The sequence below is a fragment of the Talpa europaea genome (genome assembly GCF_964194135.1).
Source record: "Talpa europaea genome assembly, chromosome: 11".
Classification (NCBI taxonomy): Eukaryota; Metazoa; Chordata; class Mammalia; order Eulipotyphla; family Talpidae; genus Talpa; species Talpa europaea.
Genome location: NC_140078.1, coordinates 22035552 through 22053128, shown reverse-complemented (window position 1 = coordinate 22053128; position 17577 = coordinate 22035552). Strand labels below are relative to the sequence as shown.

The following is a 17577-nucleotide window of genomic DNA, read 5'->3' as shown; positions in this document are numbered from 1 at the left end:
AGTGTACTTCGGTCCTTCTGCCTGCTCTGCTCCCTGCTCTGGCTCTGGTGAATTCTCTCGCCCTCCTGTGCTTCTGACTGTACCCAGTGCATGTGTAAACAAACAAACAAACAAATAAATAAATAAATAAAACATGCCTCTATTAAAAAAAAAAAATTATTTTAAACCTATATATTTACTAGAAGTAACATTCATTTACATCACTGTATATGATTCAGGGAAATGGGCTCATCCCTGCTCAGGTCTGGCTCACCACACTTCACCCAGGAAAGAGCAACTACACCCCATTACCGTATACCGTTGGGCCCTGGCCCCACCCTGTTCTCTCCCTGTTCCTCACAAGTTTAATAAACACAAGTTTCAAAACAATCATTTCTGAGTTGAAATGCCTTTCACATGTATGCGATTTGTTGCCTCCTTCACCACCCTTGTTTCTGTTTCATAAGTCTTCGAACTGGTCTTCCCCAAACTATTTTGGGACTTTCTGGGCTTGGCCCTCCTGCAAAAAAGGAAGACAACTACACAACTCTGTACTTACCCCCACAGGCCTATGGTAAAAGGGAACAATTGAAATATTGGGGTTTATTCACATAAAATATTTTACATCAAAACTCCCATTAATAAGCAATTGTTGGTAAGTGATTAAGACCAGAGACTTCAGGGTTCTTTTGTGTAGAAGAACTGGGGTGTAGGCCAGAGGTGTAGGGGGTGAGAGGACTCACCAGAGACAGAGTGGGGAACCAAACAGGCAAATTTACTGAAATACACTGCTGAGGGGAGCAGCGGGCAGAGACAGATGTCTGCTGCACCATGTGGGTTAGCTCCCTGGCCAGGGATCAAACTCAGGCCATGGTGGTGATAGCACTGAGACTTAACCCCTAGGCCACCAGGGAGGCCCAAGAGCAGGAATTTTGGGGTCAGGCCATATTGCCTTGGTTTGAATATAGGCTTCATCACTTCCTACCTGTGTGAAACTGGGCAAATTACTCAGTTATTTCTTTGTACCTCAGTTCCTTACCTTGTAAGGTTTGTAAAAGTTGACAAAAGAGGAGGCATTTAAAAAATGGAGCTGGGGGATCCATTCTAGAGAAACTGTCTTGGTCATCTGTTCCTTGAACTTGTTAACCTAAACATAAAAGGCTAAGATTAGAGGCAGTCAAGTGTTTATTTAGGATTAAAGTGTTGCATTTTAGAATACAGTTTTTTTTTAAAGATTTACTTTATTTATACAAGAGCTGGGGTAAAAGTCAGAGGTGCAGGAGGATGAGAGGAGTCACCAGAGACAGAGCAGGGAGCAGAATAGGCAGACAGACCGAAAGCACTGCTAAGGGGAGCAGCGGGTGAGACTGGAGAGGTCTGCCATGCCATGTCAGTATATCCTGGCTGGCCGGAATTGAATCCACACTACAGAGGATGCGGATAGCTTTCCAGTGCTATGCTCAATGCTCAACGTACTGGGCCACCAGGGAGGCCCCTTTTTTAAAGATTTATTTTATTGGGGCCTCTCTGGTGGCAGAAGGGGTTAAATTAGCACTATGAAGCTCCACAGCCACTGCAGCACAAGTCCAATCCCGATCCCCTGCCAGGGAGCTAACCCACATGGCATAGCAGACCTCTCCTGTCTCACGCGCTGCTCCCCTCAGCAGTGTATTTCAGTCAATCTGCTGCCTGTCCTGCTCCCTACTCTGTCTGGTGAATCTTCTCACCCACACCCCACCCCGCACCCCTGGCCTACACCCCAGTTCTTGCATGCATAAATAAATAAAATAAATCTTTAAAAAAATAGAGTTAATTAGTTGATCATTTAACCTATTCTTGGCCATACATAACTGGATACTGATTCTATCCTCTGGCAAAAGTCCATAATCATCTGTCCTTTATGATCAGAAGTCCATTCTACTTGGATTCTCAAACAAGGGTTCCTGAAACAACTACTGTTTGGTCATCTTCAAGGGTCTTTTGGCCCAGTACAAATGGCCAGTAAGCAGTTTTTCCATCATGACAACTCTGACCCTATTTTATTTTATTTTATTTATTTTTTTAAAAAGAGTTATTTGTTTATGCACACAAGAACTGGGGTGTAAGCCAGAGGTGCAAGTGGGGGGTGAGAAAATTCACCAGAGAGAGTGGGGAGCAGAACAGGCAGGTCTACTGAAATACACTGCTGAGGGGAGCAGCGGGCGAGACAGGAGAAGTCTGCTGTGCCATGTGGGTTAGCTCCCTTGCCAGCCAGGGGATCAGATTGAACTCATGCTGCAGTGGCTGGTGATAGCACTGTCTTTAACCCCTGCACCACCAAGGAGGCCCTCTCTGATGCTATTTTAAAGTGGTTCCACTTATGTCTGTTTTTCATAAACTCTTGATCTGGACTAAGCTGCTTACATTTCAAGAAGCCAATGTAACCCTTTTGTCTGACCAATCAGTGAAGTTCAAATCTAGGCTTGCTTTTCATCACTAATGACCCATCCTTCTCTTTTCATAAAACCCCCTGCCTTTTGCTCCTCCTTGAGACACTGGGTTTCTAGCCAAATCTGTGCTCCCTTGAATGCAATTCTTAGGTTCCAAATAAGCATGCTTTGCCTTTTTACTGTCTCTTGATTTTTAGGTTAACAGGCTATTGTGATACTCAAGTTATTTGCAAAGTCTGTAGAACAGTGCCTGGCACACAGTAAAACTCTGTGTTTGCTAAGAATATTTTGTGTCACCACTAGATCACTAGTTCATACTGCTTGAATTATTCATCATTTATCCCTTAGAGGGGGATCCATGGCTGGGTTGATGGGATGGGTGTTGCCTCTAGCAGAGACAGGAGCTCTCCTTTACCAGTTAATTGCATGGACCAAGGTTTTTTTTTTTTTTTTTGTGGGACCCTTGCCGGCAGCCAGGGAACGAACCGGTGCTGCAGAGGCTGGAGGCAGCCTCACAGCCCGGCGCTCAACCGCTGCGCCACCAGGGGAGGCCCGCATGGACCAAGTTTTATAGGCAAGTTTGAGTCCTGCCATGGTCATAGTGTAACCGGAATACCGAAGTTCTGTCACCACCAATTACCAATAAAGTAGAGACAGGAATTGAATCTTTAAAGTGTGATTTAATCAGACAGCTGGCAATCTAGAAGACAGGGCTAATATCCTAAAGAAACTGCCTTAACATTTCATTTCCAGGTGACTTTTTATCGTGAGTTGAACAAAGAGAATTCAGCAGTAAGCAGGCCTTCATTGCTGCCAGGAGATTGTGATGTACAGACCACGGAGCAACTTATCACCCTGCTGGACATCTGGCTAGTGTGCTGAAGCTGGTCTTCTGATAGCACTGGTTCCTCGCACTCCTCCAGACATGTCCTTGGGCTGGAAAATTAACTCAGCGCAGACAGGCCATAAGCAGTACATGTGTGCAGTTTTCCTACTCTACCAGCTTAGCATCTCACCAGATCTACTCCTCCTCCCTAGCTCCTATCAAGAAGAGAAGATATAGGGAGGGCAATGGCATTTTCAGAGTCTGTTACCACCAAGTAGTGAAAGTTATTGAAGATAAATTTTAATCAGATTGGCCAATTTGTTTCCTTAAACTCCTGGTGTTTGGGGTGGAGAGGATTCGCTTGGAGAGAAGTCCATTCTGTAACAGGGTGGTCTTCAGGAAAAGGGAAGGTGCCAGGTTCCCTGTCCCACCCAAGGGAGGGTGGAGCTGAGCAGGGAGAAAAAGAAGCTGGAGAGACTGGGAAAGGAAGGAAGAAGGATAGAGAGTAAGGAGGAGACTTGGAGGAGGCTCATGGAGCAGAGAGACATGTGAAGAAGCTGCACTTGCTTTTTGGTCCTGGACCGTTTGAAACAGATGTAGGTGAGAGACCCGTGGGGAGGTTAATGGCAACCTTCATCTTGATTTTGATTTTGCTCTTTTCCTTCCGGACACCCCTTCTGCCCTTTTCCTTTGGGTCCCCCCCAGGAGGTGCCTTAGACTTGTGGCAGGCTTTCAGTCAGGCCGCAGAGGCCCTGCTTTGGGCCAACCCTGTTTGTCTGGACACTTACTTACAAGGGGCCGGGTATCTTTAGGTGCTTGATTTGGAAATTATATTCATCCCCATTCTACCCCTTTTCTGTATTGCACACTGACTGTGTTAAAGTTCCTTTCCATTGACGGTATTACACACTAGAGTATGTTTTCTCTTGATGTGGCAAATGGCAGAACCTATTTAGAGTGGGCAGGTCTGGGGGTTTTGGGGTGCCCCTCTCTCTATCCTGTAACGGATTCTGTATAGCAACCTAAAGATAAGACTAACAGAGTTTGTGGCTAGGCATATCCAGGGCGCTCTAGCAGCCCAGTCAGCTAGTAAAGCCTAATACTGTAGAACTTGTGAAATGCAAGAAAATACCTTCACATATTATTTTAAGTCATTCCAGGATCTTTCAGTTTTGCTTCTTACCCATTTTTCCCAAGATGTTGGCAGCCTGGTGGCCTTTTAGGTTTGGGTCTCTGAAACACGGCCAGGGACAAGCCTGGGATTTTCAGCAGCGGGTACCCTCAATTCACCCCGAAAAGCCCCGGCTAAGGACTGTGTCGGGACTTCCATGGGTGTGTACTCAATCTTTTCTCGACACAGCCTTTACTTGGCACCGCCCTTGGTTCGGTTTCGAGCAGAGCCCTTTCTCGGAAACCCCCTGGGCGAGGTTGAAGACCATTGAATTGTCACGGCGCCTGCGCAAGGAACCAGCTGGCCAAAGTGGCTGAGCCGCGGGCGCCCCAGCTGAGCTGTCAGTGCGCCTGCGCGGAGGCGGGGGCCGGCTCTACTAAGCTGACTCGCCACCGGGGCCGGCCGCCAGTGCGCCTGCGCGCGGAGCGGGCGCCGCGGTGCTTGACTGTGTGGAGCCGGGCGCCGGCTGTGGCCATGCAGAGCTCCGACTCCGAGAAGCCCCCCAAGCGGGCCCGATGCGACAGCAGCCCGAGAACGCCGCCAAACACCCCTATCGTAGAGGCGAAGATGTCCCCGCGCCTCGAGCTCCACCCGAACCATAAAACCTGGGATCCGGAGCAGGTGTGCTGCTACCTGCAGCACTGTGGCTTCAGTGACTCGGGGCTGCTGCAGCGCTTCCGAGGTAGCGGGGCACTGGGGCTGGAGGGGCCGAGGGGTGCGACCCGAGGCGGGGGCCGCTGGGCCTGAGGAGGGGGCGCCCTGAGACAGTGAGCAAGTGCCTCTCAGAGGCCTCGGCACGGAGAAGGGGAAGCTGATGCGGGAGGCACCCGCAGGGGTGGGGACCCCAGGCGGGGGGCGCCCTGGGAGGGATGACCTGAGGCGGAGAATGGAATCCTGAGGCGCGGCGGAGAGCCAGAGAAAGGGGCCCGAGGGGGGAAGGCTGATCTGGCGCCAGAGGCACCGAAGGGGGGCACCTGAGGCAGGAGGTGAGGTGGAGGGAGGCGAAATGGGGCGTCTGGGTCTCGTGGGAAGGAAGCCGACTTTGGGTTGCAAATCTGGACGGCGCAGGCGGTCCAGTTCTGCTGGGATTCTTCGGGACTTGCGGCCCCAGCCCTGGACAGGAGAGACTCGAGTCCCTCGGTCGTGTGGTTGCTGTCATTCGGGCGCCCCGGTCTCGGGAGACCCCTCTGCTACCGCAGCTCGGGCACGCTTGCCAAGTTAGGGTGTGTTTTGGTGCTGATAGGTTTTGCTTTCCTCTGCTTGCCTCCTCAATTTGGGGATTTCCTAAAAAGGGAGGAGCTTGTTTTGTTAATATCCAAATCCAAACCATAGTATCCCACGAGGGCCCAGAATGACCTGTTGATTGTACTTCAGTTTCGTAATGATCATGTTTTATTCTCCAAAAGCATTTTTGGGATGTTCAGTTGACCAGCGAACTCCCTGCAGCTCACAGTTTGGTCTCATCTCATCTGAGGTGTGTAGGTTGTGTTAAGTGACTTTACTGACTCAAGTTCAAGCAGCCATCCCACCACTTGAAATGCATTCAGCTCTCTGTGATGGGTGTGAAGCCTTATCCTCTGGCTTGTTCTAGAGGGCAGTGATGTGGTTTGCAAATCCAGCAAACTTCTGCAATTGTGGGGCCCTGTTTCTCCGCTCTGGTGACTTGGGTCAAAATAAAATCAGTAGTTCAGGTAGTAAAGATAGCTTGAATGGGTGTGGGAAATTGTACCTCTTTTCCTTCCCGGCCCCCTGTTCTCTGTTGGAGTGGATTTTTTTCCTTGTAGTAGCAACAGGTGGTCATAAAGGAGTTTAATTTTTCTGGCTCCAAAATGTGATTGGCTATGTGTTGGCTGTCTGTTCAATGGTGTTCTGTAGATTAATTCATCTGCTTCCAGAATGATCTGTTCTCTTGAATCCACAGTCTAGTACAATGCTACCAGAAGATACTGCTTATTTTTAGTTGGTGTTTCACAATTCCTTCTCTTTGTTTTGTCAGTTAGGCCTCTCTTTTTCTTTCCTGCAGACCCCTGAACTTGTGGTTGCCCCCAAACCTGAGCAAGCACTGAAAAAGTGGGTTATGCCCCTCGTCAGCTTTCCCTGGGATCTGAGCTGAGCACAACAGGACACTGTCCGGCGCCAAACTGTTGTAGAGCAACCCCGATACAAAACGGGGTGCCTGACTGTGGGTCCTCACCCGCGCGCTTAAAAGGACTTATCAATGCTCTACTGCAGGCACACGTGAAAGGTTAATAAAAGGTTTATTTACAAGGGAAGGGGAAATGAGGAAATGGACAGCTCTGGGAGAAAAGTGGGAGACAAAGTATTAAATGAGTCCTACCCGATCCGCTGATCAGGAATCCCAAAATGGCGCTCTCAGTGTTGGCCGCCAGCCAGGAGCCTTGAAGCCAGGAGGCGAGCGATCGGGAGCCAGAGAGGGAACAAGGCCCACGAGTTTGGTTTTTATATCCAACCTGGCTGCCCAACTTCACCCTCAGGTCCCAGCCACCCTCCCCTTGGTGGTGATGGAATTTGTCTTTCCCAATGTCCTGATGGCTTTAGTCTGGAGTGGGGGTGGAGTTCACAAAGCCTGTATGAGATTATCTCAGGACATCCTTTCCCCCTAACATCCTGACAAACACCAGTAGGGTCATTTTTCTTGCTGGTTCCGCTTTCCTTCCAAACATTCTGCTTCTCTGCCTGTACTTCCTTCACTTTATTTTTTTTTTTAAGATTTGTTTATTTATGCATACAAGAGCTGGGGTGTAGGCCAGAGGTGGGGTGTGTGTGAGAGGATTCACCAGAGAGAGAGTGGGAAGTAGAACACTTAGATTGACTGAAATACACTGCTGAGAGGAGCAGTGGGCGAGACAGGAGAGGTTAACGCCCTGTGGGTTAGCTCCCTGGAGGGGGATCAAACTTGTGCTGCTGTGGCGCTGTGACACAACATCTTGTGCCACCAGGGAGGCCCCCATTTCTTCACTTTATAAAAAGCCTTACAATTTTCTGTTTGATTTTGAGCTGCTTGCAGATTTCTAAAGTGGGAGATTTTGAGCTGCTTGCAGATTTCTAAAGTGGGAACTTTCTCCTTATTGTGGTAATCTTTCCAAATCTCACTATCTAAGTCTAGATGTTTTTATTTGACAAACCCAAGCACAAGGTGTTGGAGCTCTTACCTCATTAGGAAATACATTCTCACAACAAGAACCCTGGCATTTTTTATGCTATCATCCATATATTTTTCCCTGCCCTGCCCCCCCTTAACCATATATTTTTTTAAATAGATGATGTATTTGAGGTTCAGAGTATTAAATAACTTTCCAAGGTCACACAGCAATTAAAAAAGTGGAGTTTGATTTCAAAGTTAGGTCTTTGGACTCCATAATTCATGCCAGCTACAACTTAATAAGTTTTCATCAAAAACCATCAAATTTCTCTCAACAATTAGGAAATAAACCAATTTTTTGAAAAATTGGAGAACATAATCAATTAAGAGAAGTGGAAAAAAGAAAGCACCCCAATAGAAAAATGAGCAAAACACAAGAACAAACAATTAACAACAAACCAGTAAACAAAAGTGTTCAGTCTCAATAGCAATTTAAAAAATACCAACTGTTTAGATGAGAAGATATTTAAATATTAATAATAGGAGAAATAGGTAACCCAGTGAAACTGATGGAAAATATTGATTGTTGAGCTCAACCATGGATATTATTTCTAGGAAACTTACAGGTAGGAGTGTACAGATGTCAAAATATATATGCAGGATTATTTTTTAAAGATCAGAGATCAGTTCATCTAACCATTGGTTATAGATAGCAAAAAAAGTATAAATTACCTAAATAATAATTATCAATAATTGTGACTGTACTGAGAAATGAAATTAAAATAAAGGAGGTTGTCCAGAACAGAATCTGAGGTCATTAGGAGAGTAGAATTTATGCACATATACCATACCCGACCACTTAGCAACTCAAATGATGAACTTGCCCCAAACAAACCTGAGCCTCAATGTGGGCTATCTGTTGTTCATATGCACTAAAAAGCCAGGCTTCCTCCTTTTGCATGTTTATATTTCCCCTTTTCGAGAATTTTGTTAGTTTACCTCTAGGAACTCTGCCTGTATAAAGTGTCTTTTTTACTCCAGAGTGGAGTTTCACAGGGCCTTGTTAAGGTGTGCTTCTGGATTACCATCTCCATAACTATCTCAAATAAAAGTCTTGTTTTCATTTGCAGATGAAGTTCTGAATGGTACTGAGTGAATTCTTTAAATAATAGTATTAATTAAGTGATGGTTAGCATTTATTGAAAGTTTACTTTGTGTGAGATAATGGTCTGTGCTCTTGATGTTTTTTATCTTAAAAAATCTTTATAACTCTATTTAAATTCAGTTATGCTCATTTTAGGGGCAAGGAGCTTATGGCTCTGAAAAAAAGTAGTTAAATATATCTTACTACATAGTATATCTTATGGAAGATAAGACTGTCATCAGTTTAAAATGATGTAGTTTAATAATTGGCAAGAAATAAGTTTATGACATGTTAGCTATGAAAAAGTAAGTCATAAACAACATAATCTCATTTATGTAAAATTACCTAGTTGCGTGGATGAATGCCTTGAATGATATTCACGGAAATGTTAACAGTGATTATCTATTAGGAAAATTTAAATTGATATTTTATACTTTCTGTATTTTTAATTGTTGAATTTATTTACATTATTTTTTATGATCAAAAAATACAAAAAAAAGCCGTTTTCATTTAAACTCTTTCTTTCTGGAAAACTACTTCCTCATCTTGTTAGCTTCAGAAAGTTATTGTTTTAAAGTAGTCTAGAGTTTTGAAATCTTAGGTCAGGAAGGACTAGAATTAATTATATAAAAAGAGAAAGAAAAAACAAATCATATATAAAGCCTTTAGAGGTATAGTATTGCATGCTTTCGTTGGAGGTTTTAGAACTAAGTTAACACTTTGGGAAACCCTCAGGCTATTTTTTTACATGACTAATTTAAGAATGAAAGAGACTTTTCCCCACCCCAGAAAGGGGTCAACTTGGTAAAAACCCCACAGGTCTGTTGTTGTTGTTGTTTTTGGCAACTGAGCTTATGCAAATTTACTGAAATAATTTTTAAATTATCATCTTCTTTATTAAAAAAAAAGCTTCTTGGTATAATCATCTTATTAAAATTAAGACCTCCAAGTAGCAATTAAAAAGTAGGACATGAGACAGTCCAGTTGATTAATGAATCCTCAGAAATGTTGATCTGAATAAATTCTGATAGATCCAATTTGAAAGAAATCAAAGATCATATGCTCTAAATATTGAAATCATTCATCTCTCTTCCTTTCTTTCCGTAGAAAATAAAATCACAGGTTCATTACTGCCCTTTCTTGATGATTCCCTTCTTGAAAATCTTGGAATGAGGTAAGAACTATAAATTCATATTGAATCCAAGAATACTTATAACCATTTTATTTACATTTGAGGGATAAACTCCAAGATCTCTAATACTAACTATCCTCATATAAATTTGTGGCACATTTTAAAATTGTTCGCCAGTTGTTTCTGTTGTGCAAATCCTATGTCTAATATAACTGATGAGTCATATTTTTAAAATTTTGCTGACAAACCTTAATGAAATTTGTAGTAAACAACTTTTTATTCTCACGTTCAGAATAGTTGAATATTAAACACTAGAAAAGAAATAAGAACTGATGGGGGGACATGTTAGCAAGAAAAATCAAGACTATAACCTTATTTTGAATCTATTTCTAGGTTTTCCTAAAACTGTCTTAGACTGTAGTGTTTGCGGTATTAGATTTAGAAACACTATACAAAGTAGTTTGTGACTAGTAGTTATGACAAAGTAGTTTGGTGCTTGTTAGTTGTTGATATGGGACAAATTATGTAATCAATTTCTATACCTGTAAAATGGATACTAATAATGATACAATGTATGTAAAGTGATTAGTACATAAGCCCTTGTAAACTTTATATATATACACATATACGCATATACATATATATATATGTATGTATGTTGAGAGAGAGAGAGAGAGAGAGACTTTGATTCCAATGTATGGCTGAAGGTGATCCAATATTTAAATATTCCTTAAAATGGAGACTTAGTTTCTATTATGGAATTTGGCAACAGTAGTGAAATATGATCTTTTCTTCTGGAATTCCACTTAGCTAAATATTGTTTGTGGTAACTGTAACCAAAGAATCAATACAAAGGATTATACTGAATGGCCTCATGCACTTTCCCTTAGTAAATAGTAATGGAAGGAGATTGTGAAGAAAAGATCTTCTTAGAACATTTAGCTGTCTTTCAATGTGTGTTTTTTGATCAGAACCTTATGATGCCTGGGCCTCCCTGGTGGCGCAGGCGATTGAGCTCCACACTGTGAGGCTGCCTGTGCAGCCTCTCCGCAGCCTCTGCAGCGCGGGTTCGATCCCGGCCAGCTGGTGAGAATCCCACATGGTGCGGCAGACCTCTCCTGTTGCACCCGCTGCTCTCCTCAGCAGTGTATTTCATCAGTCTGCCTGTCTGTTCCCCGCTCTGTCTCTGGTGAATCCTCTCACCCTCCTGTGTATCTGGCTTGTACCCCAGTACTTGTATAAATAAAAAATAAATCTTTAAAAAAAAAAAGAACCTTATGACGCTTTCATAATTTTCAAGCCTCTTTAGTCCCCTCAAAGGCCCCCCACCCTGGTACTACCTCTTTCTTACATGTAAGTGTGCTTATTATTTGAGATTCCAATATCCTTTCTTTTTAGAGAATCATAGACTTTGTAGACCCAAATGCTATTGATTTCTTCAACAAATATTTATGGAATGCTCATTACGTGTTAGATATTCTTCTAGAATTTAGGACACATTAGTGAACAAAACAGACAATTTCAAAGGGAACATTATGTGATACAACTTATGTGCCTACCTTTTAATTCAAAGGTAGATTCTGCAGGACTCCTTACACTTGTGTTTCCTTATATGGTAGCCACTAGCTACATTTTTAAATTAATTTAAATACTTCAGTTAGGCTAGCCATATTTCAAGTACTCAATAGCCACTTAGAGCTTGTGACTAATGGTTGGACAGAGCAAATGTAGATTTCCATCATTGCTAAATTCTACTGGACAGAATGATGCTACTTTTTTTCTTGACTAAAAGAACTAGGGTGTGGGCCAGAGGTACAGGGGGTGAGAGGATTCACCTGTGACAGAGTGGGGGCAGAACAGGTGAATTTACTGAAATACACTGCTAAGGGGAGCAGCAGAGGAGACTGGAAAGGTCGGCTGTGCCGTGTGGGTTATCTCCCTGGCTGGGGATCAAACTCAGTCAGTAGCAGTGATAGCTCTGGGACTTAACCCCTAGGCCACTAGGGAGGCCCAAAAAAGCTGCTACCTTTAAAGATCCCAGTGGGATCAGCTGAAATTGTCCAAAATGATATCACTGCAACTAATTTAGTGTATCCTTGTATTGCTCTTGCCTCCTTTCCTGTTTCACCTTTGTTAGCCCCTACCCCTGTTCCCAGGATTCATGCCCCAAAATAAATTGTTTTATGTAAGCTCTTGTTCTGGACTCAGCTTTCTAGGGGGAATCCAGTTTAAACAAGCATTTCTTATAGTCACTTGATTTTTTTTTTTTAAAGATTTATTTATTTATGCATACAAGAACTAGGATATAAGCCAGAGGTGTGGAGGGGTGAGAAGATTCACCAGAGAAAATGGGGAGCAAAATAGGCAGATTGGCTGAAATACACTGCTGAGAGGACCAGTGGGCGAGACAGGAGAGGTCTGCTGTGCCATGTGGGTATCTTGCTGGCCGGGGATCCAAGTCGTGTGCTGCAATGGCTGCTGATGGCTTCATAGTGCTGAGACTTAACCCCTTGCACCACCAGGGAGGCCCCCAATTTTTTTTAATTAGCTAATTTAAAAGATTTTTTTTAGGAAATAAGGACATTGTTATGTTAAATGTAGATATAGGTTGTAACAAGGATTACATTTTGCATTAGAAATGCAGAAATAAAAATCTTTATATTTTAACAGGACAGGTTTATTAGGAAAAGGAGAAAAAAAAAGGTACATGCACAGCCATAAGTAGGCAGGAGGCTGTCAGAAATAAAATCTTAACATAACCTAAGTATTCTGACCCAGGATCTTTGTTTTAAGAATTTATTTTGCCATAAACTTTGCCAAAACAAAAGTCTTCAGAGTTTTAGTGGCTATATTTATTTCCTTTAATCAGGAAATTCTTTATGAATAGTTTCTGTTTGGGGTTTTAAATAAATGATTAGCTTAGGAAAATACTGGGCAGTGAGGTTAATATTATGTTATGCTGTAACTCTTGGTTATGCTCAGCTAAAAGAAAAGAGTTTCTAGGATTAAGTTTGTATTATTTATTGTTTCTTTTAATCTGACTTCTTTTTCTGTTAGTGTAGATAATCTTGAGTTGACTATAATCTGTTAAATATTCCATGCGTTATTATTAAGTAATTGATGACAGATTTTTTTAACCTGTTATAATTTTAGTTCCTTGGGTGAGAGACGGAAACTGATTAGTTATATCCAACGACTGGGTCCACGTCATGGTGATGCAATGAAGGTAAGAAGAATCTGAGTTATCATGTTTTTGAAATATAAAGTGATACAACAATTATGTAGAATTGATACAATTCACATAACTTCAGCTTACTCGTTGAAAGTGTACAAGTTAATGTTTTTTAGAAAGTTCACAAAATTGCTCACTTGTTCTCACAATCTAATTTAAATTGTAAAATTTCTTTATGTATTGTGCCTTCCTGGTGGCCCAGGGGTTGAAGTCTCACTGCTTTCAAGTTATGGTCAGCCACTGCGGCCTGAGTTCAATCCCCGGCCAGGGAGCTAACCTACTTGGCGCAGCAGACCTCTCCTGTCTCTGCCCACTGCTCCCTTCAATAGTGTATTTCAGTAGATCCACCTGTTCTGCTCCCCACTCTGTCTCTGGTGAATTCTCTCACCCCCCACACCTCTGGCCTACACCTCAGTTGTTGTATACATAAATAAATAAAAATAAGTCTTTTAAATAAAGTTCTTTATATATTATGGATGCAGGTCACCGTTTATTTATTTGTTTGTTTATTTATTTATTTATAAAGATCTATCCATTCATGCACACAAGAAGTGGGTTCAGTCCAGAGGTGTGGGAGGTGAGAGGACTCACCAAAGAGTGGGGACCAGAACAGGCAGATCCACTGAAATACACTGCTGAGGGGAGCAGCGGGCGAGACAGGAGAGGTCTACTAAGCCATGCGGGTTGCTCCCTGGCCTCTGGGGATTGAACTCGTGGTGGGGCAGCTAGCAGCAGCTGGCAGCAGCTTGAAAGCTTTGTCTTTAACCCCTATGCTACTAGGGAGGCCCTATTTATTTATTTTTAAAAACTTTATTTGTGCATACCAGAACTGGGGTACAGGTCAGAGGTGCAGGGGGTGAGAGAATTCACCAGACACAGAGTGGGGAGCAGAACAGGCAAACTGACTGAAATACACTGCTGAAGGGAGCAGCAGGTGAGCAGGAAAGGTCTGCTGCACCATGTGGGTAGCTGGGTATTGAACCCTGGCTGCAGAGGTTGCAGATAACTTCACAGAGCTTTCTTTGCTTTACCCCTTGCACCCCCAGGGAGGCCCTAGGTCACTTTTTAGATATATGATAAGTAAATATTTTCTACCATTTTCTGTACTGTCTTTTCACTTTTTGTTGGTGATTTTCTGAACACAGAAGTTTAAATTTTTGATGTAGTTCAGTTTATTTTATTTTATTTTATCTTGCATAGAAGAACTAGGGTGTAGGCCAGAGGCGCAGGGCTGTGAGAGGATTCACCAGAGCCAGAATGGGGAGCAGAACAGGTGTATTTACTGAAATACACTATTAAGAGGAGCAGTGGGGCAAAACAGGAGAGGTCTGCTGCTCCTTATGTGGGTTAACTCTCTGGCCAGGTATTGAATTCAGGCTATGGAGGTGATAGTGCTGAGACTTAACCCCTAGGCCACCAGGAAGGCCCTATTTTTTTTTTTTGTTTTGCCTTTTTTGCTTTTGGTGTTATATCTAAGAAACTATTGCCTAGCTTAAGGTCACCATCTTTTTTTTTTTAAAGATTTATTTATGCATACAAGAATAGGGTACAGGCCAGAGGTGTGGGGGGTGAGAGGATTCACCACAGATAGAGTGGGGAACAGAACGGGCAGACTGAAATACACTGCTGAGGGGAGCAGCGGGCGAGTCAGGAGAGGTCTGCTGTGCCATGTGGGTTGCTTCCTGGCTGGAAATCGAACTCGTGCTGCAGTGGCTGCAGATAGCTTCATAGGTTGTGTCTTAATCTCTTGCACCACCACGGAGGCCCTGCCATCTTTTATTCTTAACTCATTTTTCTTCATACTAAATTTAGTATAGTTGGCTTCTGAATCCGGATTTGTAAAAACATGAAAATTGTTCACCATGCGTTCTGACATGAAATAATTTATAGTGGGGGATTTTAGATCTGTAAATGAATGAAACTAAATTACAGAATTGTTCTTTGATAATTTTAATGATAAATTGTTATTTGTATTTTTTTAAAGATTTATTTTTATTTATTCATGCATACAAGAACTGAGTGTAGGCCAGAATTGCAGGGGTTGGGGGTAAGGGGATCACCAGAGACAGAGTGAGAAGCAGAACAGGTGGATCTACTGAAATACTGACGGGAACAGTGAGCGAAGACAGGAGAGGTCTGCTGTGCCATGTGGGTTAGCTTCCTGGTCAGGGGCAAACTCAGGCTGCAGTGGCTGGTGATAGCTTTATAGCACTGAGACTTTAACCCCTGCGCCACCAGGGAGGCTCATAGGTCATTATTTGTTTTATGGTAATTACATTGATCTTATATAAAGGGAAAGGAATAGACTAGTTTATTGTTAACTCTTTGGAAAGTCAAAAATTATATTGAGATTTTTGACTGGGGCATTGGGTGGTGAAATAGAAAGGCTCCTCTAACTCATGGATTGCTCAAGGGTCTACTATATGTAATTTTCATAAACTTAAAGATTGTGAAACTTTTTCTTGTCTGATAAGGACATTCACAGGGTTGAATTGTTTAACAAAGGTACAAATTCTAGTCATTGACTTTGTAGTGATACGACTTATATGATGTGAATGACTGTCTTCAATATGTTTCATTTGAATTCAACACTAACTTATTAAAGGCTAATTAGGGCCTCCCCTGGTGGTGCAGCGGTTGAGCGCTGGGCTGCGAAGCTGCCTGCAGCCTCTGCAGCGCCAGTTCAATCCCCGGCCACCAGTGAGGGTCCCACATGGTGCGCAGGCCTCTCCTGCCGCCCGCTGCTCCCCTCAGCAGTGTACTTCGTCAGTCTGCCTGTTCTGTTCCCTGCTCTGGCTCTGGTGAATTCTCTCACCCTCCTGCACTTCTGACTGTCCCCAGTGCTTGTATAAATAAATAAATTAATTAATTAAAAAAAATCCTTATATTTAAAAAAATAAATAAATAAAGGCTAATTAGTCACATATATATAGTAACATGATTAAGATCATTATCTTTCTGTTACTAGAATCCATTAGGAAGAAGTAAGATTTACCCAGATCGAATATACTTGATCTCTCTGTTAGTGATACCTAAGTAAGGTAATGATATTAATGTCTTGTCATTTCCCTTAGTATTGTTCTTACTTAGAACAAGCAAATAGCTTTAACTTTGGATTGTGTATAGGGATGACTGCACAAAAATTTTCAATGAAGTTATGTATTATTAATAATATTAATTGAAACATAATTTTCTAGGTAATTAATGATCCTATCCATGGCCACATTGAACTTCATCCTCTCCTCATTCGAATCATTGACACACCTCAATTTCAGCGGCTTCGATATATCAAACAATTGGGAGGTGGTTACTATGTTTTCCCTGGAGCTTCACACAATCGATTTGAACATAGTCTGGGGTAAGAAGGGAATTGGTGGGGAACTTAGTCACTAAGAACCTTCTCTGTCTCATGAAATAAATGTCTCCTCTTTTAGGGAATAGTTTTACCAAATGGTAAAGATAATTTTATTGATGAGAAAATTGAGATTTGTCTTGCTATATTTTATTTGTTTTATATTCTTATAAGCCCTCAGATCTTTCTTGGAAAGATAATGAAATACCATCTATTGACACATCATTTGGAAGAAATATTTATGTTTTTATATTATAACTATCAGGGTTGGTTACTAACAAATAACTTTATAAGTTTAATTATTTAATAAATAATAAATTATTTAATAAATAATAAAAATTAATTATTTAATAAATAAAGTAGTCCCTACTTAGTCTTGTATAGAATTGCCCTTTGAATCCAGATAATTTTCTTAGCTATCAGAAAATATGCAAATCAGAAAAGCATGAACAGACTTATAGAAAGTAGCACCTCTTTTCACACAATCTGCTTTTTCATTATAAACTGTAGAGCTGAAAGGACATGGCTGGGAAGAACTGGGTTACTAGGTTTTCTAGATTTTCATGAAGTACTCACATTGTATTGCTTTTGTGTGTGTAGGTCGATTTGAAGCGTTTTTAATTATCCAAACATGTATCTACTCAAATACCTATTTAGTCATCAAAAATATTTAGTGAAAACTTACTAGGCCCTATGAATCCAGCAAATAACAATTGTCTCTATTGTCATGGAGTTCAGAATTTAGGAGAGAAGAAAGATTTTGTATTCATACAGAACTAAGGAAGTGCTAAAAGTGCATTTGACATTTGTGAGGTGCTTTATCTTTAGTCTGTGTTGCAAGCATCATAACGCCAACAGTTCTACTTTTTAAAAAAAAATTGTAGCTAAAATACACAGAATGTAAAATTTACCATCTTAATCCTTTTTAATTGTGTGGTTCAATAGTATTAAATATATCCACTGTCAACATGTTATAAAATTTTCTGGGGATCAGGGCCTCCCCTGGTGGTGCAGTGGTTGAGTGCTGGGCTGCGAAGCTGCCCGCAGCCTCTGCAGCACCGGTTCGTTCCCCGGCTGCAGGTGAGGGTTCCACATGGCGTGCAGACCTCTCCTATCTCGCCCCGCTGCTACCCTCAGCAGTGTATTTCTTTGTCAATCTGCCTGTTCTGTTCCCCGCTCTGGCTCTGGTGAATTCTCTCACCCTCCCAC

General features: G+C 42.1%; 1 protein-coding gene across 1 annotated transcript in view; it reads left to right on the top strand.

The window, feature by feature from the left end:
* Positions 1-4879: 4879 nt before the first annotated feature.
* Positions 4880-17577, top strand: part of SAMHD1 (SAM and HD domain containing deoxynucleoside triphosphate triphosphohydrolase 1) — a gene marked incomplete at its 5' end in the record, with an annotated part of 43278 nt that continues 30580 nt past the window's right edge. The window contains 4 exons of the mRNA XM_084247326.1: positions 4880-5087; positions 9760-9826; positions 12938-13010; positions 16214-16374. Of these exons, the coding sequence (XP_084103452.1) occupies positions 4880-5087; positions 9760-9826; positions 12938-13010; positions 16214-16374 (509 nt within the window). The remainder of the gene's footprint in view (positions 5088-9759; positions 9827-12937; positions 13011-16213; positions 16375-17577) is intronic.